General features: G+C 38.6%; 1 protein-coding gene across 4 annotated transcripts in view; it reads right to left on the reverse strand.

Moving 5' to 3' along the window:
- Positions 1-25,081, reverse strand: part of CDIN1 (CDAN1 interacting nuclease 1) — a 201,290-nt gene that overhangs the window by 82,890 nt on the left and 93,319 nt on the right. For 2 of the 4 annotated variants that reach the window (XM_072962713.1, XM_072962712.1), the window contains exons 8-10: positions 23,225-23,292; positions 12,608-12,673; positions 11,899-12,022 (exon numbers count right to left, since the gene is read on the reverse strand). In XM_072962713.1, coding sequence (XP_072818814.1) covers positions 11,899-12,022; positions 12,608-12,673; positions 23,225-23,292 — 258 coding nt within the window. The remainder of the gene's footprint in view (positions 1-11,898; positions 12,023-12,607; positions 12,674-23,224; positions 23,293-25,081) is intronic. The other 2 variants (XM_006201624.4, XM_015237112.3) reach the window with 1 other exon arrangement.

A 25,081-nucleotide genomic window follows, 5' to 3' on the forward strand; every position in this document is an offset into this window, starting at 1 on the left:
AACACAGGAAATACCTTGATGTTAGTGATTCAAGCAGAAAAGGGAGTAAAACAGGAGAGGAGAATTTACACAAATCATGAGGGGACACTGAGAATGTAAAGGAAAGAGCAAGAAAAAAAAAACACAAGAGAACATAAGTGACTTGTGTTAATGGATGAACAGAATTCATAAAAGAGTTTAGTTCTTACAAAAATATAACTTCCATTGTTTCAAATCAATAACCTCAGGCTTCTACCTTCGGTAACTAGAAAAAGAAAAGCCAATTAAACCGAAACTAAAGAAAAGAAAATAAATAATATAGATTAGAGTAGAAATCGGTGAAAAAGAACAAAGAAAACCAATAGGAAAAGTCAGTACAACTAAAAATTGGTCCTTTCAGAAGACCAAAAAAAAAAAAAATGGAAAAACCTCTAGGCAGACTGATCTGGATAATCACACAAAATGATCAATATTGCGAACAAAAAAAGGTGACATCACTACAGATTCTCCAGATATTAAAAGAATAAGGAAATATTTTGAACAAGTTTATGCCCGTACATTCCACAATTTAGATAAAATGGATGAATTCTTAAAAATACCCAAAGTATCCAAGTTCACTAAAGAAAAAAAGATAACCTGAATCTCTATATCTATTAAGTAAATTGATTTTGTAGTTAAAAATCTTTCAACAAAGATAGTTTGATTGCAAAATTCTACCTAATATTATGAAGATATAATAACAATTCTGCAGAAGCTCTTCCAGAAAACTAACAGGAGGGAATACTTCCCAACTCATACTATGGGGCCACCATTACTCTAATACCAAAACCAGGCAACAAGTGTAGAAGGAAAAATAAATCACAGACCACTATCACTCATGAATGTAATGTAAAAATTCTTGACAAATTTTTTTAGCAAATTAAATACAACAAAATATAAGAAGGATATTGCTTCATGACCAAGTGGAGTTTATCCCAGGAATGCAAGGCTGGTATAATATTCAATAATCAATGATTACAATTCATCATATTAACCAATTAATAAAAAAAACCCATACGATCATCTTAATAGATGCAGAAAAAGCGTTTTGATAATATTCAACATTCATTTTTGATAAAAACTCTCAGCAAACTAGGAATAGAAGGGAGTTCCCTCAACCCCAAAAGAAAGCTACAAAAACCTATAGCTAACATTATTCTTAACTTACCACTTCATTTTTGTATGGGAGATTCTATAGTGCAGTTTAAAAAAAAAAAGCATATTAATTGAAAAAGGAAGCAAACTGTCTTTACTCATAAACAATATGGTTGTCTATATAGACGCTCTTATGGCATCTACCAAATGATTTTTTTTTTTAATGGAAGTACTGGGGATTGAACCCAGGACCTCGTGCATGCCTAAGCATGCTCTCTACCATTGAGCTATTTCCCTTCTGCCAATCAAATATGTATTAATAAATGAGTTTTACACCATTGCAGGATACAAGATCAATATACAAAATAAATTGTATTCCTCTGTAGTAACATGAACAATTGGAAACTGAAACAAAAATCACTTCCTATAAAATCAAGGAATATAATACACATAGAGTTCCAAGTTGATCTAGAAATTCAATGTGACGCCAAGCAGAATTTTAGCATTTAGTTTAGCGTTTAGAAACAGTTTCTAAAATTTCTAAAATTCACATAGTAGTCCAAAGGACCAAGAATAGACAAAAATAACTTGAAAAGAAAAATAAAGTTGGAGGACTTACACTATCTGTTTTCAAAATTATGTTACAGTGATCAATATGGTGTAAAATTAGCACAAAGACAGACAAGTTGACCAACAGAACAAAATAGAGGATTCAGAAAAAGGCCCACACATATATGATTAATTGATTTTTGACACATGTGTAAAGGCTATTTAGTAGAGAAAGGACAGTCTTTACACCAGATGGTTCTGGCCCAATTGGCTATCTATATCCAAGAAAATAAACTTCAAGCCATACATCACATCACATATAAAAATTAACTGAAAATGGAGAGTAGGTCTAAATGTAAATTTAAAATTATAAACCTTTTAGAAGAAAAGAAAGGGAAAAATCTTTGTGACTTCTTTAGATCTGTAAATCTGTAAGATTTTGTAGATATAACATCAAAGACATAACCCAAAATTTGATTAACCTGGTCTTTATTAAAAGTAAAGACTTCTGAGTTTGAAAGTCACTGTTAAGAGAATGAAAAGACAAGTCACAGAGCGGAAGACAATATTTCATGTCTGACCACAGATCTGATAAAGAACTTATATCCACAATATTTTTTTAAACTACCAAAACTCAATAATAAGAACATAACTAAAAAATGAACCAAAGATTTGTTTTCTCCAAAGAAGACAACTAGGTAAAAATAAGCATTTGGAAAGATTTTCAATATCATTTCTCATTATAAAAATACAAATTAAAATCACATTGAGATACTACCATACAACTATTAGAAAGTCTGAAGTCTTTCCAGGGAGCACCTGGAACTCTTATAAGCTGCTGCTGAGAATTATAAAATGATACAGCCACTTTGGAAAACAGTTTAACCATTTTGTAAAAAGGTAAAAACCCACTTGTCAAGTAAATATCCCAACCATTTTATTCCTAGGTATTTGCCCAAGAGAAATGAAACCATACAAAGATTTTTACAAAACTGTTTGTAGCTTTATTACTAATATCCAGAACAGAAACAACTTAAATGTCTATCCACAACTTAAATGTGAATGGATAAACAAATAGTGGTATAGCCATGCAACTGAGTATGTCAGCAATAAAAAGGGATGAACTCTTGATATATTCAACATGGATAAATAATAAGAAAATTATGCCGAGTAAAACAAGCCAGACAAAAGAGTACATGCTGTATGATTCCATTTATAGGAAACAGAAAATGCAAACTAATGTATAGTGACAGAAAACAGATTAGTGGTTGCCTGGGTGCAGAGAGAATTGAGGGGACAGAGAAGAAGGGATTATAAAGGGGTATAACTTTTAGAGGTGGTAGGTATGTCCACTGTCTGTCATGGTGGTAATTTTATGAGATTATACATACGTTAAAATTTGGCCAAGTGTACACTTTAAATATGTGCAGTTTACTGCCTGCCAATTATATCTCATTAAAACTGTTTTTAAAAATATCGTTATTTATAAAACACTTTTTATGTGCTTACTTTTTCTGTACCATGTATTAAAAAAACTCTGATTCTGTGGATTTTTTTTTTTTTGGTTGGGGGAAGAAATCAGTTTTGTTTGTTTATTTGTTTGTTTGTTTTCAGAGGAGGTACTGGGGATTGAACCCAGAACCTCATGTATGCTATGTATGCACTCTACCACTTGAGCTATACCCTCACCCCTGATTCTGTGGATTTCAAATCCAACAATTTGGGGGTTATTTATTCTGGGTGCCTGGATATATCTGAAAGAATTTTACATTAATCCTATAGATGTGTGTTTTAAATATAGAATAAGAGGAGCTCTAGAGAGAGCACCAGAGAACACCTGGCCCATTTTTCTCAAACCACATGGAGGTAAACATCTACACCTCATAAGTTAGAGAGCTTTTTAGCTTCAGCTTAGTGAAACCATTAACTGACACAGTAAGTAGCCTCTTGTAATACATTTATCACCATGACTGACGTGAAGTTGCATGGTGGACAGAAAGGACACAGGTGTGAGTTCAGAGGGAGACCTGGGTTCAGGTTCAGTCTTTGCAGTTTACTGTCTCCATTCTAACTATGAAGCCCTCAAAGGCAGAGGCCAGGTGTCTCCAGATTAAGAAGAGCTAGTGAAATGTTTGCTGATCTAACCAGTCTTCCTCAAAAAAGCTGTTACTTTTTCTCATCAAGACTGTTAAGAAGCACATAGGCTAGGTACACTAGGATGGGCTGGCACATCAAGGCTGGGGAAAGAAGTGGACTTCAATGTTCAGTGCAGACCAGCATCACCACCTGAAGTTTTCAAAACAAAAAAAACCTCCCAAGTTCCAGGCTCCACCACACACCAATTCAATCAGTTCTCCAGGGATAAAGCCCATGTTAATATTGAAAATGCTCCAACCATGTGATTTGAATATATGGTGAAGTTGGAGAATCACTGCCCTAGACCCCAAGCCATTATTTTCAGAAACGAACTCTTATTCTTGGGCTCCTGACTCTAACCGTGCTCCTGAGTCACTTCCTTTATTTTCCTCTCCCTCTCTCTGGACAATCATAATGGCTGTATTTCTAGTCATAGAACGGACACCCAATCATCGGCTTGTTGGTTTGATTTGCAGTAACATTTCTGAAACATGTGACTCATATTAACTCTAATACAGTAGGTCAGCAAGAAGAGTTATCTTTTCACCAATTCTGTGGCCCCTGGATTTGAAAAAGTAGTCAACAGGTACTGGTCAATAGGTGCCCCACTCCCCTTCAACAACAACAAAAATCTTGCATATGCTTGAAGACAATGATCATAAAGACATCTTTCTGATTATTGTCTGATTACTGTCTGATAAAAGACATCAGAAACTGATTCACTGATATTTCCTTACAGGTCTACTTTCTTTCCCATTAATCCTTTGAGTAACTCATTTCAGTTTTCTCAACTATCTCTTTATTGCAAATATCACTTCAGTGGCCTAAGACAACATTTCTAGTCTCCATTCAGATTTAGATTTAAAGTCAGCATTGAAAACAATTAACCATGGCAGAAAATAGGAATTCCCGGGTGGGAGAAGTTCTTGCTATTCACATTCCAAATTTAGAAAAAAATGGTACTTAACTGTTAATGAGAAATCATTCTTATATAAAAGTACTGTATACACACAAAAAACACTTCCTTGGTCCTTTTAAAATACTGTGAGGTTACTCCAGCTAATGACAGTGTAAAGTGTTTGTCTGGAACAATGAGCCATCAATATCTCACAACCAGCTCCACTGTAAGGGATGGAAGAGCAAATTATTGTATTTTACCATTAGAGAGGCCCTCTGCAGTGCATTTGCTAATTGTTTGTCAATCTGTCTCCTGTTGCTGCTGATGACTACTTGTTAGCAGACGGCAGCAGGCCCTTCTGAGGCTGCCGTAATTGAAGGTTTGCAAGAGCTTCTACAGATGAGGCACATACTCCAACTTAAGACAGATGTGACTCGGCCTTGTTTTTAACAAGACTGAAATAACTGGAAATCTGTGATTTGGCTAATTGCAGGCTTCCTGGAAGTATCTTAATACGGGAAAAACTTTGGACAGCCTCTGAGAAACACCTTCCTTATCTCTAGCTGCTTGGCGGCCCCATTCTAAATGCCTCACCTCTCAAGTTAGCACAGACCGGAGAAAGCAATCACTAAACCATTGAGTAAATAACCAATCTTTGAGGAATACTTAGAGGTAAGAATGAAAGCCAAATCAATTCTTGCGGCAGAAGGTATTAGCTTTGCCTTGCCTCTAGGAGAGTAGACTCTCTGGAGCCAAGGGTTCAAAAATCCCACAGATGGAGCTCAGCTCTTAATCTTTCCAGTGACACATAAATGTGATCAAGACCATATTTCCTCTGGTGCTCATCTCCCCTCATAGCCTAACACCAGAACGAGAAATGACTCTGGAAGACAAATGTACTTGCTTCCTCTGGCACTGTCCTTTAGACCCAGTTGAGAGGAGTCCGTGGCCTGGACCCCAACTTTAGGAGATCTGCTCTGGCCTCCTCTGGTACCCTGGCCTGCAGGAAGAGGAGTCTGCGGAGCAAAGGGACCACCTTCAACCTGACATCTGTCCCCTGCAACAACTTTCTAGGCCACATCCCATGTTACCAGGGGCCTCAGAATTTCCTGACTGAGTAGTCCTGAGATCACTCTCAGGGGTCTTCTCTGTCTCAGGTTTATCTGTCTGGTAAGAGGGAAGATCATCAGAGTGGGCACCTTTGCAGTGAGAGATGACCAAGGGCAGAGGTTTGTAGGAAGGTACATGGAGCTTGGATGTGAGGGCCAGGGTGTGCTTGTAACCTCCCCAGGTGTAGGATGGAGCCAAAGGCGGTAAGAAAAGGGAGGTGGGCTATGCAGGGGCCACCTATCCCTGCACTGCCGCATTCAGCCTGGACCTCCAGCGAGTCTAGGCATTCTTAATGCAACTCTGAACTCCCAGATCTTCATGCAGGAGAAAAGAGGTTTTATTTAATGTCTGTTAATTTAATACACAACCTTAAATATTTGGGCACATTGTATATAGGCCTCCATTCATACTCTTGTCCCAGGTCCCCAAATGTTAAGGTGGGCCCAGTTTCCTCCATCCTCTAAATAAACTGTGGAATATCTTCGGCTCAGGATTTTCGAGGCATTCCACATCAAATCTCAAATGAGAGACCTTGCTGAAGTTTTGTGAAAACAAATAATCAATATAGGAGTAAAAATATTTACCAAAAAGTCTTCATAACATACACTTGCCACTTAGTTATCAGTTACTTTTTATTTTAAAACTTGTACATAAATAAACTTATGCTACATCTCATGAAATAGATCTGCAAAAGTCTATAAAAGTTTTTTAGAAAAATCAGGCATTTAGAAAAATCCTCAATGGCTGATTCAAGATGTTGTTGTCTGTTATGCATCAGGAAATTCATTTGTTCAATAAATATCTACTGATCACCTACTAGCACCTATAAGTGCCAGGCATTCTGCCAGCTTCTGGGCATTTGATGATGGAGAAAACAAACAGATAAGACAGAACTCAGTATATTAACAGGAGCAGAGTGATAAGCAAACAAGCAATTACAGTATTTCACAAATGCTATGAAATTGTCATCAGAACATAAGGGGGGCATTGAGCCCAATCCTGAATGGCAGGAAGGTTTCCCAGAGAGATGTCAGCCAAGCTGAGTGCTGAAGTTAGCTGAATAGGGGTTTACCTGGCAAAGAAGGAAATTAAAAATGTCTACTCAGAAGACTTCTAAATTCCACTGGACGGTGACACACAGGAAACAGAGATGGAGGAGAGAACGTGGGTATATTTATTGACCACCAGGCACTATGAAAGTGCTTTCCATGTATTAAATAACTGACCTGCACAACAATATGGTGAAGAAGGTATGATTAACCCCATTTTACTGAGGAGAGAACAAAGGCTCAGAGAGGGTCAGCAAGTTGTTCCCAGCCATGGGACCAGAAAGTGGCGCGGCCTGGATTCAAACCCAGGGAACGGGACAGATCCCTCCCATCACTTCAAGGATCCCCAAACTGGAAAAATCACGTTCAAACAAAACTTTGCCTTACTCTTTCTAGTCAGTAAGGGCTGAGATCTTCTTTGAGAGAAGTAGAGAGGTCTATCTTCCACAGGTTTTATAGATTCCACTGATGGCAGTATGTCAGAGTGTGCCCAGAATGGCAGGTGACAGGACTGAACTACAAGTAAGATTCCCATGTTCTTGATTCAACACCATTGAGTACTGTTCAGTGCTGTACAGTTGCCTGTGGTTCTTTGCTATTTAGAGTCATCAGTATTTTCATTCAAACGGAACCACTTTAACCAGTGAAGTGAGCACAGGGTGTCTGCTTCTGCTTCTTCAAAAACAGAAATTAGAACCCAGGTGTGTAATCTGGCCTCAGATTGCAGAACTAGTTTCTTTGTTTACCTGTCACCATCTGAATAGGAAAATAAAAGTAACATAGGTCAAATTGTCAGAGAACTCATTTTTTGAATATATAAGCAGAATGTGAAGTCTTTTTTTTTTTTGGTGCTAAGTGCATAAGGAAATATGTTTATACAATTTGTATATCTATCCCTAAGTATGAGTATACATATGTAAGTACATATTTTCTGTACAATCGTATATACATCCCTACATAATTTGGGACTATAGTATGGTTTGAATGCTGCTTCTCAGGGGCATTCTTTTAACTCCACAGAAGTAGAGACTGCAGACTTTCGAGGAGCTAATTAATTAAGTCTACTTGCCGGGAAAGGCAACTTATGTTCTGTACTCAGTATGTCTGACTTTAGGGAAGGTGACTGCATTGCAAAATTTAAATTTGTTGGAGGTTAATTAAGCCAGGAAAAATTCGTGAAGCCTTGATTCCAAAAGAATGAGTGGCACACTACATATAGCAAGTAGAAACAGCAATGTAAAAGGTAAAGCTCTTTCAAACCAGGTAAATTAGTGTTGATATAAATGTTTCCAACTACAGTCTATTCATGCACTCAGACAGGGGTAAGAATTATAAAGCAAAGTAAGGCTGAGTGAGAGGAGAGAGATGACTGGTGGTGATGCCCTCTAGACTGGGTGGTCAGGGGAGGTCCCCCTGAGGAGGGGAAATTGGAGCAGACACCAGAATGTCATAAAGGGCAAGCTCTGCGGAGATCTGAGTGAAGAAAATTCCAAGCAGAAGGATTAGTCAGAGTGAGGGTCTTGAAGCAGCGTTGCTGCAAGGAAGACGGAGGAAACCAGTGTGGCCAAGAAAGTCCAAAAGACGGACAGAACCTCAGGTGAGGGGAGAGGGGGAGGTGTGGGCAGAATTGGGGTGGTGGAAAGGCAGACCACACAGGGCTCCGAACGTCATGGTAAGAGGTTTGGATTTTATTTTAAATGTGATGGGAGGTCATTGAAAAGTTTTAAGCACAGAAGTGACACAACCTGATTGCTATTTTCCAAGAGTTACTTTGGCTGAGATATGAAAAACTGACCACAGGAGTGCAAGCGCTAAGTGTAAGGACACTGGTTTGGAAGCTGCAGTCATAGTCCATGACAGAGACGTGGGGAAGCTGGGGCTGAACGGACCTGCTGATGGACTGGTGATGGTACTCGGGTTCTGGCTTGAGTATGTGGGCATATTGTGGTGCCACTAGTTGAGCTTGGGAGGAAATGGGGGAGTAACCAGCTTGGGGAAGAAAATCAAGGGTTTAATTTTGGACACGTAAAGTCTGAGATACTACTAGATACTCAAGAAGAGATACTGAGTAGGGAGCTGGATAGACAAACAAATGTTACTCAGGGGGAATATTAGGGCTGGGGACAAAAATCAGGAGACAGCAGCATAGAGACGGAAAACAAAGCCATACTCTCTGATGACATCTCTTAGGGAACACCCAGGGAGTGAACTTTGATAGAATAGGGAGGAGGAATGAGCACTGAGTTCCAGGGCCTTCCCGCCTCGAGCTGGGAGGAAGAGGAAGAACCAGAGGACACTGCTGATGTGTCAGGAAAAATCCCACAGGGGCATCTCTTGGAAGCCAAGAAAAGAATATGTTTTAATAAAGAGGGAGGATATGATCAACTTTGTCAGAAGTGGCTGAAAGGCTGAGTAAAAATACCAAGTTATATAAAAAGAAAACTCTTAGAGAAATATTAAACTAAAATTTAGAAGCTCTGTAGTTATTTATGTGGAAAAATGGGTTTAGATAAGGTTACGATTCTACAAGCATTAATTGAACAGTAGCATCCTAAAATCCAATGTTTAATCTAAAAATAGTGTGACAATCATGATAATCATTTCATGATGCATGTAAGTCAAATCACTATGCTGTACACAGCCTTAAACTTACACAGCCCTGTATGGTAATTCTATCTCAATAAAACTGGAAGAAAACAAACACAGGGTGACATTAGATAAGTTTTTATGTTGACTGAAGGATTATCACACAAATAAAGTAATTAGCCCAAATGCCAACCAACAGCCTCCTTGAAAGGCTACCTACAGTTGGGAGAGATAATTTCCTCTAACTCTGAAAAATCTTAGCAACTGCTAATAAGATTTTTTTTTTTGAGAGGGAGTTGTGTTGAGGCAAAATATGAAAAGAGTAGGGCCCCAAACTTTCATAAATGGGCTAAGTCCTCGTTCTGTCAAAATGCACCATCACTGAGAATTTTGTATCATTATTACAACCAAAATTCCACATCCAAGTAAATGCCTCTGTGTTCCATTTTGAATGTCAGCACGACCTGCACTCCTTGGCCTCTCTGAGGACACGTGGTGAACTAGTGACTTTTGTGTTGAGCATTTCCTCCTTGAATGATCTGGAACATTCAAAATCAAGGCTGGCTTCCTCCTACTACACAACACACCCTAAGTGAATTATGCCCACTTAGCTGGTATATATTCAAAGAATGTATTTAGGAAAAGCAAGTCAACAGTAGTGTAAACAAGACATCACTAGGATCTCAGAAGCAGCATGCAACAAAACGATCCAAAATCCAATCCAAATGAAGCTATTAAATTATCCATTGCTCAGAGCCCTCTCCAATCACGTCAGTAATCCATAGGTCCCGCATACAGGTGACCGGATTATTTAATCAGCCTCTAAAACACTGAGGGAGAAGCACACAGTAGACACTCAAACAACAGCTGATGTGTTCTAGAATGAAGGGACGCCTTTGGAATGTTTAAGGAAGCTCTGCTCTTTGGAATTCAATTTGTAATTGTTTCTCATGGAAGACTTGACCAGTGCCAAAGTGGGGAGATGGTCTCAAAACATAATGATTATCAGGTTTTTAAAAAAAATCCCTTAAGCAATCTAAACTTACACAATTTGATTTTCTTGTCACTGCTTTCACTATACTATCAAAAATGATGCTTTCTTTAACTATTTCAAACTCATCATAAAATTGCTAAAAATCTGAAATTCAATTCGCTGCATTACTGCTAATTTGAATAATGGCTGAATAAAAGACAGGAAACGCTGAAGCAGCAATGATTTCTAAAACATTTTGCACTTTCCTCCTCCATCCCTGTAAAGTAAAGCTCGGATGCTACGCACAATTACACAAGAAAATCAAGAAAGCCATTACATTCAGCATTTGTCATGATCATTGTTACCATGGCAAAAAGTGGGCTTAGTTTAGCACAGCTGCTACGGGCGGGCGAGGTCCACGGGGCCTTTTGTAAAGCTGAGTAACCATATAATGCTAAATTCTGTAGTCTGTTGCTGTTTTATTCCCAGGGTAAGACTATTGTCTACAGATGCTACACTCTCTTTCCTTAATGATCTGGACCAATGTCATCTTATTGTATTCTTAGAGTTGGCCACTGACCGAGGGACAAAAGTTAATCTAGGAAGGTTACCTCCTGACCAATCTTCTGATTTAAGGAGTAAAAAAATATCTGATGTGAAAGCTTGGGACTCCAACAATAGAAAAAGCCAAGTTTTAACAGTTGTTCTGTAAATGAAGAAAGAGTTGTGCTGAAAACAGCACGGGTTTGGGAGTGAGAAAGACAAATGTGCAATGACTAGTGTATGGCATATTATTTTTTCTGAGTATCAGATTAGTTATCTGTAAAATGGGGATAAAGGTAACTTCCTTGTTAGTATTACCTGGGATAATCTGCAGGCCCAGACACAGACACATGGTGGGAACTCAGTAATATAGCACCCTCTCCTCTCCTCCAACAAACACCATCCTCTTCTTAACCACTAAGATCTCCATGCCTTGGCTGTGTGATTTTTCTTTTCTCCCATGCCTTTGGGAACGTTGATTGAAACTGGTAGGTAAACTGTTTGCTACCACTGAAAGGTAATTCATTTTGATCTTTCATATTGTTTGGAAACTTTCCTTAGAGAACTGAGGATAAAATATTTTTAAAGATCTGACAGTAAGCGTAACTTTCACATCAAGAGGATAAAAGTCAATGTCGATATCATAATATGAACCACCGCCTGTTTTTCATATCTTAAGTGACACCAATATCATCACTGTAAAATGGAAAACGGAGTACAAACTAATTTTGACTGGATGCAGAGATTTTTAGTTTTAAAAAATGAAGCAACACGATGAAAGCAAAGAAGTTTAAATGATCTGAAATGAAAACATTAATCAAGTCTCTGTATTTACTAGAAACAAAGGCTACTCGCATTTTTACCAGCTAAACAAAATATTTCTTCTAATGAGATTGCATCTGAGTATCGTTTATCTTAAGAGAAAAATAATGGGGCCTTACCTATTCCAGTAGCTCCAGAACTGGTCATGCAGGTAGGCGTGGTGGCTACATTCATCACCAAATGAGGCTTTGCTTTCAATCCAGTGAATTATGTGCCCTTCTACAGCTAAGGGACAAAGCATTACTAACACAGAGCAAAGGGAAAGGAAGATTGAAAACTCTCAACTCTGTCCAGGTCTCTCTATGCTTCACGTTAACGAGCAGAGACTTCGCCCTCGCTGTCATCTACGGATATAATTATAAGACAACACCCTGTACGTGCTCGTTCCAAGAAACCTCTATGCTACAACTGCATCCCTTTTATTTTCATCATCTTCAGAAGTCCCTCTCCTATTCTGAGACTGCCTGTATAAGTTGACAAGTAATGTGAAAGCAAACCAAGGTGAGGCTGGCTTTTCTACAGAACCCTGTTTTAAAAACTCAATACTTAGAGAAATGACTTGAGAATGAAAATCAGAATGTCTTTAGAAGACATGTTTATTTCTTAAATCTAAGTAAAAGTTTTCAAGGCATAGATTTCTTCTGAACCTATATTTGCTATTTTAAAATCATCTTTTCCAATTATTTCACACATTTACATGTAACAAAGTTATAAACCTAACCTAGATTCTCTGGTAATACTTGCTAAAATTAACAAAGATTTGAAAAGTTATGGGAAAAAAATCTCTTTTCTCTATAAACAAATGTATAGCAGAGTTTAAGAACTTACCAACTGGTACTTGTAAAATAAAGTCTGGCGTTTTGTCATAACCCTTCGCACGGAGCTGGTCTTCATCTACAGGAGGAATAAATACTATTACTTATAACAGTAGTCCATTAACAAGACAGCAATATAATAGCTTTTCTTCCTTAAAAATGTGTAAAACTTACTAATGCAGTCATTCTTATGTATGCAGTGCTGTGTCAGAATAAATGAACTTTCTTAACAAACCTGAAGCATAGATATAAAAATGCCTCTTTGTCCCTTCTGCATTTTTATGTCTTTATTATAAACATCATTAATTCAAGCTGTCAGATGCTACCTTTTTATAATTGAAACTACTCAAAATAACGAAATATATTTCCTGATTGAAAGAAAAGGCTTCCACCACCCTGAATACCACAAATGTTATCAAGCCAATATTGACAATTTACAGTTAGGCATAAGCGCACTGGCCTTTACAATTATAAAACAAATGCCTTCATTGAAGCAATTAACAAAGTAAAGTTGCAGTTAGTAAAACTATTCCTATGCACAGGAGCATAAGGAAGGGACAAGGACAATGAGATTCCCATAGAGAATTAGTTACCCTCCTTAACGCCTCTAGTTTGCTATTGTTTCTGGCATTTACCCGAGTTTTACTAGGAACAATATGTGATTCTGAAAAGCAAGCAGGCTTTGAGATTTTTTTTTCTAAGTCTGTTTGATTTCTTGATCCTCTGTAAATATCAATGATCCATCCAGGAGGAAAAGAGGCAGGAAAACAGAGAGCTTGACAAAGTTGGAAAAAACCTAGCTAGGTGCTTGGTTTTAAAAAAAAAAAATCCTTCAATATTTTCTGAATGCTGTCCTTGACTTCTAATGGCATTACAATGTGATTCTGAAATGAGCAGTTCTCTGTGAGATTTTGGAGTGACCTGGTCATTCAATTCCAGACATGGCTCTCTGTCTTCACCCAACCTCAACTAATGGCCCAACCAAGTAACAAGGAAGGCTGTGTGGTCTCTTAACACCTACTGGGCTGTTGACATTGTCATGCATCCCATTCGCCCCTTCCTGCATCACCTTTGATTAAAATTAATGGCCCATTCCCCGTGTTGGGTAGCTTATTTCCAATCCATTTGTCAGGCCAAGACAGTGGTTTCATGGCCAACGTTCAGAAACTCTGTTTTAGAACACTCTTGTGTGCATCTTGAAAGGTCAGCATTTTAAACGTAAATAACCTTTTAATGACAAGACACATATTTAAACTAGATATTGAAGTTAAATTTGGTCAGAGATGATATCCTTTCACCATCCAAATTTTAAAGGATTGATGAGGCTAGAATTCAGAACAAAAATAAAAATACAAAAAATGGTAAATTAACTGCTGAGATAAGAAACTACAAATTTAAAGTAATCTTACTTTAAAAACAAGAGAATTTGGAAAACTGGACCGCAGATGAATAGGACTGAAAAAAACTTCTATCCTCTAAATGCATTCCGGCTGCAAGAATGTTTAATGGAAAAGGCATTTATTAAATCAACCCCAGTGCCTTGAGCTGATGTTTCAGGTGGCTGATGAACAGTTTTAAAAGCTGGGTTGACATTAAAAAAGAGAGATTAACATTTTATTAAAACTATCGTAGCTTGATCAACCTTTGCAGATGTTAAAATCTGTTTCAGAAAGAAAAATGAGTATGTTTCTGACAGCAGCTAAAAACAAAATTTCAAAGGTCACCAAGCAATCCAAATGTGCACACTAAAATCCCTTAAAAGGCAGGTGCTGCCCTCCTGTTCACTGTCCTAAAGTTACTAACACAATACTTGCAACTCAACTTAAATGTCATGACTAACTTAATGTGAAAATTAATTTTAAAAAACCCTAAACCACCAAACCTGAACACAAACATCAGGTGAGGCTAGGGAGTCCCTCCACCCTTCTGTGGAGAACCTCAGAGTGCAACAAGGTGGTCATAGGTTTTCTCCCCTCCCTCTTACCTCCCCCTCTCAGTATGAAGTTGATCCAACAGTAACTGTACCCAAAGGGTAACTTCTAGAAGTCTGTGTCACCACCAGTGACATTTCTTTTTTTTTTTAAGTAAAAAGTTTATTCCACACATCTGGAATAGTATGTTATTACGTACTGGGTATCTTCTCTGTCCTTTAGTTGAAAACTCTCACTGCCTTACCCTCCCTTGTTCCAACCTTCACACTATTTCTTTCAACTGACATTTTCCAAGAAAGGGGGAGGGAACAACTTGGCAAAGTTCAGAGAAAAAGACAGTCCAGGTATAGGAAGTAGTGTTTATGAACAGGCGGCCTTGCTCACCTGGGTGAGGCCCCAGGAGATGTTTCTATCACAGATCATCCTACTGGGAGATTTTTAAGGTCAGCCCCATCCATCTGGTCTGATTTCCTGGCCTCTGCTTTATGCTCCTTTCCTGGCTCCCAGACCTTGAAAGAATCATTATCCAAAATGCTGGGTATGGATTTAAAATATAGTTTGACCGTTTGGCGGGTCAGGGTTCCAACTCTAGGATATGGAGGTCATGGCTCAGCGGTCAGCCCCCACTAATTCCCTTCTGTCTCACTCTTTGTCCACTCCCTGGTCCTACTGTGCAGCGGCCTGTCTCCCACACACCGGGCCTGTAGCCACTGCTCTGAGGTGCATCTTGGTCAGCAAAGAAGGGACTATTCATGTGAAGTTTTCCTTGCGTTTTTTTCTTTGATCTGTAGTTTTTAAAATAACATTGGATTTATCCATCCCTTAAAGTTTGGGCAGAATTCCCCACAATAAGCACTCTAGGTCTGGTGCTACTACAGTGGATAGCTCTTTGGTGACCTCTCCTATTTCTTTTTTGTCTACTGATCTGTTTAGATTTTCATCTCTTCTGCAGTCAGTTTTGCAATTTATATTTTCCTTAAGAATCATAAATTTCATCCAGGTTCTTATTTGGTTACGTATGAATCTTTGATCTTCTTAAGTAGAAAACTGGATGTTTCAGTAACTTACTGTCTTCTTCAAGAAAAAATGATCAGGATTAAGAAAAAAACAAAGAATAACACTAGTTAGAAAAGGGTGGGGGGAGGGTAACAGCAATGTTTTATAACAGCATTTTAAGTATAACTGCCCTAAATTGCTAGGGATCAATGTGAAATCAATCTAAACCCTGTATACCTAGTGAATACAGCAAATACAATAGGGCTCTTCTGATTTAAGGTATATTAAAAACACCCAATGTATTTCCTAACTAAACTTGTTAATGTCATAGTTCAAGTGTTCATTATCAAAACTAATATAAGAATATTCTCACTCAAAAGCAGACTTGTTAGCTTCCAGATCCACCAAATGTAGGATAATGTGTGCCTCATGAAACACCGCATTTCTGAGTTTGTAAAGCCTTTCAACATTCCAGGTTAGACATGATCAAAGGGGCCTAGAGAAGCCGCGTGATGCCAACACCTGGACCTCTCAGACAGCTAGATACAGGCAACAGCCCACCTCAGCCAAGCCCTGGTTTGTCCCACTCTTAATTGTGGCAAATATTTAAGTTTGTTCTTGTAATACTTATGAAGTAGAGAAAAAAATTCTCGGTTTCCTCCTAGAAGATCTGGAACACAGGAGAGGAGATGGCTCTCTGTGGCACATTACTTAGTTGACCCTTGTCTGAAGAGGAGATGAACGAGATAATCTCTTGATTTCTAACATTTTAACAATCCTCTCTCCAACAGAATTAAAAAACCAATGAAACTGCATCCACGGATAAAACTGATGTCAAATTTTTAAAAACAAGCCAGGTCTTCATTTATTTTTAAGTTGTTAGGCCTGCCTTAGAGGACATTTTAAAAAAGGAGTCATGCATATGTAAAGAACACTGTGAAAGTTTAATTTCTCTGGCCTTTTAATTACTCTCTCCTCTAAACGCCCAAAATATCCAAAGCAATTAAGTACTAATTACACAATTTCTTTTTTTAAAATAAAGGGCTGATTTTGAGTCAGAGAACAAAACACATCTGAAACTAGTTAACACCTACTTCAGACTCATAGGAGGGCAAAAGGACTACCAAGAAAAAGTTTGAGGTTTTCTTTTGTTTGTTTTCTTCAAAGTCTTTAAATTTAAGAAGTACAGTTATTCTTAGTAAAATTATGCAAAATTCCAGTTCATAACATCTGAAAATGAAAAGAAAAGTAACATTCTGACATGGCCTTTTATCTTTGAGTTTGTCAAAAGGTTTCTAAAATGCTAGGTTAAAATATCTTGTATGACAAAAAGAATCTTTTTAACACCTGTTCCCTTGTTACTAAGTTGAGGAAGGGCAAAAAATACCCATCAACACAAGTGAAAACTACAGTGAATCTTTTCTACTCTAACATTTTGGTTTTTTTGTATGCTATTTTTTTGACTCAAACGCTGTCTCATTCAATACTTGGAGCTATGTATGACCTTTGCATCCCATATTTTTATATTCTCTAACAGTTAGTTTCACAGCTTTTTCGACCCAATTTAGGAAGTTACTGGGGTTTCAGTAATAGATGCTACTATGCTATGTAAACCATGTGCAAAGGTACGCAGGACAGATATGCATTTAATGGGGAGACCGACAGCATAGATGAGAACCTGAAAATTTCATTACAGCCATTAGTTTCAACCTCTTCCCCCAAAGCCTCTTATCAAAGCCACTAATATGGAATACAACTGACTGCTCTGACCTTGTCCTTTTCTTGTGTCTTTAGGGGACAATACCAGTGAAAACTGAAGTGCCCTAAAGACAGGAAACAAATGGGAGGTCACCGGCCGGGACGGCACAAAGTCAGGAGGGGCAGGCTGGTCCCTGATGACTGGCGGCTGTGGGGACCGCACGTGAACATCAACAAGGAAAGCATTCCGTACTTTACACGGCATCACTCTAGGTTCTTTTGGTTTAATGTCACAAAAGAAGGGACGAATCAGCATGGCAGAATAAAAAGAACTCAGGGCAAGATGTTGGGGCAGGGAGGGAGATAGGGCCACACCTGTGATGCAAAGCCTGGGGCCAGATTCCACTAAACAGAACAAGGGGACCGAATGTCCACAGAGCCCTTTCTAACCCCAAATTCTGAGGAATGGCTGAGTGTTAGCCTTTGTCTGCCCCAGTCACACGTCAGACCCTTTTGTCTCTGAGCCAGTCTTGATGGAGGGAGGCATATCAGCAGTTCTGAGATGTAAAAAGGACCCCTCCACACTGATACACATGCAGGACCAAACGAGCCAATCCAACAAGGACAGTGGTACATTTCACCCCCCCACTGCCTTTTGGTTATGGGGAGTAAAATCTGAACTTGCAGCCCATTTCCTGAGAGGTGGGCTATCTGATTTGTTCTGTTCTGTACCCTGCCCTGACTGGCACTGCCATGTGACTGTGGTGGGCAGTCAGTAATGTGACCGCCAACCACTGGCCACGGGAGTGGACACGTGACCCAGACCAGCCGATCAGAGTCCTTTCCGAGATTCACGGTGGGGTGAAAGAGAAGCACCACTTTTCCCTGGGATGTCAAACTCTAAAGAGTAAACAAATCAGCAACTGCCAGGGATCTCCTCTGTTGCCTGAGAATGACGCCAACATAGGAAAAAGAACACAAAAGGGAAAAAAGAGAGATACTGATGACTTTGTCTTCTGGATTCTAGATGCACCAGAAGCAACCTTCTCCTTTTGGACCTCACAGGTGTATCTCTGAACCAATAAATTCTCCTTTCTGTGTGCATGTATAATCTAGTTGGACTGGATTTCCATCACTTACAACCAAGGACGTTCCAGTTTATCATCAGTGGCCAGGGAAGCAGATATTGGCTGAGGTGAGTTGTCTAACCAGAGCAACAGTGAGGGAAGGGTTGTGGGCCTGAAGCAAGAAGACTACCATAGACAAGCAACCTGTCTCCAAAGTTTCAGAGAACCTGCCTTTCAGCCGCATACACATGTCTGTGAGTCTCTTCTCTTGGTCCCGGGGAAGCATACACAAGTATACTCAGTTAGGGAGGTAAGGAAAGATGGTCCCTCACACTGACAGTTTCTCCTGGAAGGGGAGAACAGGACCCAAATTCTGCCCCAATATAATGCTCCTGTTACCCTGAAAACTACATCTTATTTTAAACCTTTACTTAGGAATCTAAACAGTTGCTGCCTTGTGAAATACCCAACCACCTCAGTTCCCTTTAGCCTGTGTAACCATATGTTTTCTTTCCAGTCTCTTGTTCTTGGCTGCTAACATCTGCATGTACACACTGTCTTAGCATCCTAAGTCTCGTCTGTTCTCACTGCCTCTTCTTCACCTGAAGCCATAATCCCAGTGTGTCACATCATAATCACTTCCCCAGAGCACTGCTGCTTCAGGTGGGGGAATTAAACAGCAGGAGATAAACTCTTAGAAACAGAGATCCTGACTTCTTATAGCAAGGGACATCCTCCACTAAGCCTGTCTGGGCTTTACAGATGATCCCCTCCTGGCGTCGCACAGAGTAATACATGAACGCCAGAAAAGCACCCATGCAAAATATGCTGGTGTGTGTCACAGGGCAAGACCAAACAGGGTAGGGTGAGGCAGGGGTAAAGCAGATGTCTCTCAGGTGTCACTCAACATAACTGTCAGCTTCCACTAACAGGGCAACATTCACTAGAAAGAATAAAATATCTCCAGAGCCATCCTTATTAAGCCAAACTTAATAAGAATTTGCACCAGACAGTGGCGGTGGAAGTCACTAATGAAAGTCCCTCTGACCTGGAGGTATGCCAACCCACGGCTGGTTTATCTTCAGTCTCTGGTATGAGCTCTTTCATGTTTTCCCTAATAATGCAAACAGTCTCGTCATCTTCTCCCTTGTGCTAGTTTCCTTTCCTCCCTTGTCTTTTGTCCAAATCTCTCCCCTGAGCCCCTCAAAAGAAAAAAAGAGGATATAATAAAACATGGTCTCATTAATTACTTGAGATACAAACTGAAACATCTCCATCAGTAGATGAAATACACTTTCTATTTCACTGATAGTAGAAATGGGGCAAACCCTTAGCAGAGGGGATAAGGATGGTCACAATGCTGATTGGTCAATTTAAAGTTTCAGTAGGGTTCTTTGTGCTTCTAAGACTAAAACTGGACAGCAGGTTCTGCACGCCTTCTGAGACTGTAAATGCTGATCAATAAAATGTTAATTCTAAATTAACCATTCTGGGAAAGAACGGACGTGTACTTAATCTGAAATTTTCCTAGAAGCTTTCATGTATGGCTCAAGTTTTACTTTTTTAATCCCTAATGGTGCCTTCCCATAGCAAGTACTTAACACGTATCTGTTGCACCAACGCAAGAAAGAGCGGTTAGCTTCGAAGTAAGACAGCTGAGCTGATGAGCTCAACTAGGCATCCTAGAAGCACATGGTAGCAGGAAGGTGCTGCTGAGAGAGAGCAGATGGGTTAGGAAAATTCCATCACCACTTCAGGAAAAGTAGCTCATGAGCCAGCAGCATTTTCTTCGTATGTACTGGCTACCTATTGATTTTCAGTATAATATGTACCTTTCTTTCAAAAGTTTCACAGAAGTAGTGCAACAACAACCTTGAATGTATTTATTTTCATTATCGAGACAATCAAGTGAGATGCCCTAGGGAAGGAACTGCATCCTTACTGGGAATGGCACGGCCATGCTGTGTGGGGCCATGAGCCGCCGGAGGGCTCAAGTGCTCACCATCGTCCCCACTCCCACTAGTGTATCCTGCCAGGCTGAGAATACACTCAGTGAAAGTTAGTTGAAAAGAACAAATGAATAATGAATAAAAGAATTAGAAGAACTCTGAGAAACTGCTAGAAATTTTCTGTATTCATTTGTTTGTAACACGTCTCCCTAAGAGACCATAATGCTGCGAGAGCGGGGACTTCATCTGACTTATGTCTAGTGCCTGAAATAGTACTGGACTCAGTAAATTATTTTTGGAATAAATGAATAAATTATGAATAAAATCCATTTTCCAGTTGGAGAAACTAAAGTCATTTATTCGATGCTGACTTCTCTTAATACAATATACATATTTGAGAAGTACAAAATGGGTAAATTTATAAGACAGGATAAGTCCATGGGTATACCCAAATCCTCAATGAAAAGGACTCTTTTTTTTTTCCCCCCAATGGTGCCTGGTTAAATCTTGTGCCATAGCAACTGTTCACTACATGGTTATGAATCAAAAAAATTAAGAACTATTAGGGTTAAGATAAAGGTGATTTATTTTTATTTTTCTCTTCTGTCTGACCTCTCTTTGGAGAGGTCAGATAAAATATGTATTTTATAAAATGACATATAGAGCACAATGGGTGGAAAATTTTAAATGGGATAAAAAATTTCAGGAAGTCATAATTTTTCAGAAAGGCTAATATACAAACAATAGGAGTCCTTGTCTTTTGAAAGTAGTCCAGATCAGAAGTTGAGAGAGAGAGAGAGAGAGAGATTGATTTTCCTTTTGCTTATTAAAAAAAATCAAAGTGAAACAAATATGTTTACATGGTCTCTACAACAAAATTCAAGGTGTTCACATACAAACAAGAAAGCAGAAGAGCAGGTTAGTGGCCTATTTACATACCAATATTTGTCCATAGTGGGATTTAAAATGATGATCTATCTAAATTTACCTGGCACAGTACTTTAGATCTAATTATTCATTGTGAAGGGATATTTACAAGGTAAAAAAACCACCCCCTAACAATACTTCACACAAGGCTTCTGAATGTTCATGTTTTAAACATAAATAAACATGTATTAATTCATCACTATAGTAAAACGTTTAAAGCACATAAAATAACAACTTCTTTGTATGCTGATGAGGAAATGCTTCAAAACTGGACTGAGGTTCCAGGAAGCCCAGGGAGACACCCTGTGACTCATTTATTTTTAAAATCAGTTAAGTATCATCTTTGGGTATGCTTCAGTAATACCCCTAGGTCCTACAGCACAGAGGAATGGATGGGACCCTTGGATTTTACGTCCTTTTCGAAACTTGCGTGCAAGTGGTAGTGACTCCCCGACTCTGTTTCTGCTCTGCCTCTGTCAGCCATGGTCAATCCTGTCTAACACACTCAGTTCCCAGAACCAAGGGAGTCCAAGACCTGGGACTAAGTTTAGGCCAGAAGTAAGCCCTTTGCTCTTCCTCCTGGTTGGGGTCTTCCAGTCCTCAGGAAGGACACAGAGAAAAGCTAGGTAAAGCAAAGGAATAGCACCAAGGGCCTGACTGCTCATAAGCAGATGGTGCCAAGAGAGTAACACCAACCAGACTTGAAAATATGATGCCTGCTCAGCTGGTGGCTTAAAACAAGAGATCTGGCCATGCCTTAGTGGCCACTGAGTGATCAATGTGATCAGACACTTGATAATAATATCAGCACGTCACAGCTCTGTAATGTATCTCATGGCACATCGTGGGCCATCTATTCCAACTGGCTCTGAGCAACTACACACTCTATTCTTTATTAGATTTTAAAAGGCTAATTTACCCTTTTTCCATAGGCTGAACATTTTAGTTGTTCTTCTTACATAAAAAAAACTTTCTGCTTTTACATACCAAAGTTTAATCCAGTTATCTGAGGCCACTTTCCTGATTTATTAGCTTTCTTTAATCCTAGCCAGAGAACATTTATGGTATCTCTGATCTTCAAATTACCAAATTATCAACAATCTTGTAACACATTCAACTCCATTCTCCAGTTCATTAATGAAATATTGACTACTAAGACTTAAAACAGACTTCTTGCAGAACTGAACTCAACATCTCTCCTCAACTTGACATAAGATCATTTATTTGGTTTTCCTTGGCTAAGTCTTCTTGTCCATGCTGGAACAAAAATTATGTAATCCAATAGTCTGATTTTTTTTTAACCTAAAAAAATACACTGTGTGAACTCTTTAAGTATCTACATAAAACAGATGTGTACAATAATACAATCTGTGTAGAACCTTTAAAAACGACCACATTTACAATGGAGAAGAGGAATTAATTCATTGTAGAGCACTTGAGGGTTTCCATGACCAGATGCCTTCTGAAGCTTAATTTCTAATGCTTAAGAGACGTTGAAAGAAATAATCTGCAGTAAGATTCCACACTGGCACACAAACAGATGTATACATGTGAGATTAAAAAAGAAATCATAATAAATCTATGATGACAATTCATGTTTGGCATAAAAATAATAAAAGCTCAATATTTCATTTTCAAGTAAAAGTAAACCAGAATCCATAATGAGAGAAAAATACCTAACATGAATTTCTCTAACCATTCTTTTTAATATATAAAGCATCTTATAGACAATATTTCTTTTGTTTCTTTCTCTCATAAGGCCTAGATTATGGTTAATATCTCATGACACCAAAAGTAATACTGCAACAGATATTAAAGCATTTTTTCAGCCACTTATGCCATAAAATATTAATTGCAAGCCTGTGCATGTGCTGTATATACAAGGGATTAGGTAACTGAGTTCCTGCTCAGTTCTAAATCAATAAAAGATAACATGCTCAGCATCCATCATCGTTTGCTCTTCCTTTAGTACATAATAACTGCAAGTGGAAGATTCTTAAAAAAATATATTTAAGCACTCGTGGAGATATTACAAGCAGGAGAGGATGGAAGCAATACTTACCTAGGAAGGACAGGTTTTTCTCCAGAAGCAAGTCTCTCAGCAGGACTTCGTGCTCATGACCAATGGCACTGGGAAGTCTTAGTTATGGAGGGTAACACAGCTAGAATTACACCATCAGAAAAAATGCTAATACCAGGGCTGTACTTTGAGATGAAATGGAAAAGTGGAGGTAATTATAGAAACTATTCCTACCTTTAGCCCATATCTCAGAAGAAGGACATTTCTACACACATCCCTTCATTTGAATGATTCAATGGACTTTTCCTATAATGTTTAAATGGATTTTGGCAAATAAAGATTTGTAAGTGCATATGAATTTTATCTTCTTTTGAAAAGAGAGGGATTCATTTTAAACATCCTTTATGCTATGTCAAAAATCCCTCAATTCAAATTAGGACCATTTATTAAGCACTTACTAAGTGTGGCAAAGAATACCAACCTGCCTTCGCCCTAAAAGAGTTTCTGGTTCAGAGTTCCATAAATCTTCCGTGAATTCACACTTGTCACAGAGCCTGCATTTAGCAGCTCCTATTTCACTTCTAGCCTATGATTGGTGATCTTCTGTGACTTGTGAAGCCAAACAACTGACTTGCTGAGAGTTATAAGTCCTCTGGAGGAAAGACATCCTAGTAAAAGGCTGTGGATTAGGATGTGGGTACAGAAACTGTTTCAAGTCTTTTCCCGAGTGTGCGAGTGTTCACATATTATAATATGCATAGAAATAAATACACAGATGTAGATATACATTTCTGAGTGCTATTATGAGGCAGGCACTGTGTTAAGTGTATTTCATCCTCACAGTCATTAACGTCCTTATTTTATAGATGAGGAAACTGAGGCTTAGGGAAAGAGCTGCATAAGGTCATAGGGCTGATGTGTGGCAAGAGAGGACCAGAATAAAGTCTCTGGAAAGCCTATGTCTATGACCTCCTTACAACCTCTTAAAAAATTATCAAAATTAATTATGAAAAAATAATTGATACTAGCTTGTATTTCTTAAATACCATACACTAAGCTTTTGTGCTAAACACTTTAGTGTATCACCTTATTTAATCTTCACAACCACGTGAGTAGGTACTATTAGTAGTCCCATTTTTACAGTTAGAGGAATCAAGGCTGAGGAAGGCTGAGGAATTTGCTGAAGGTCCTGTGGCTGGTAAGTAATGAAATCAGGGATGGAGCCTGGAGTTCTGGTCTATTTTCCAAAAGGATGAGACTGTACAAAGTCTGAAAAGGAGTATTATCCTATCCTAATACTGTAATTCTATCAAATAGTGTTACCTATCCTAATACTTAAAATTTATCAATACTTTGGTAATACAGGCAGATCTTCAGGGTATTGTGCGTTCATTTCCAGAAAAATATAAATATTGCAATAAGGCAAGTCACGTGAGTTTCTCAGTTTCCTAGTGCATGCAAAAGTTATGTTTACATTACAGTGTAGTCTGTTAAGTGTCCACTGGCATTATGTCTTAAAAAAAGGCACATACCTTGATTAAAAATACTTTATTGCTAAAAAATGCTAACTAACCATCATCTGAGCCTTTGGCAGGTCGTAATCTTTTCGCCATAGTAACATCACAGGTCACCATAATATAGTAATAATAATGGGCAAGTTTAAAATATTGTGGGAATTACCAAAATGTGACCCAGAGACACAAAGTGAGCAAAGTTGGAAAAACGGCGCCAATTGACTTGCTCACTGCAGGGATGCCACAAACCTTCAATTTGTAAGATGCGCAATATCTGAGAAGTACAATAAAGCAAAGCGCAATAAAACAAGGTCTACCTGCAATTATCCAATTCTCCATCTCTCTGATGATGTCAGCCTGGTCATATCACTCTTTGGTTTACCAG

This window comes from Vicugna pacos, chromosome 6 (genome assembly GCF_048564905.1).
Source record: "Vicugna pacos chromosome 6, VicPac4, whole genome shotgun sequence".
Classification (NCBI taxonomy): domain Eukaryota; kingdom Metazoa; phylum Chordata; class Mammalia; order Artiodactyla; family Camelidae; genus Vicugna; species Vicugna pacos.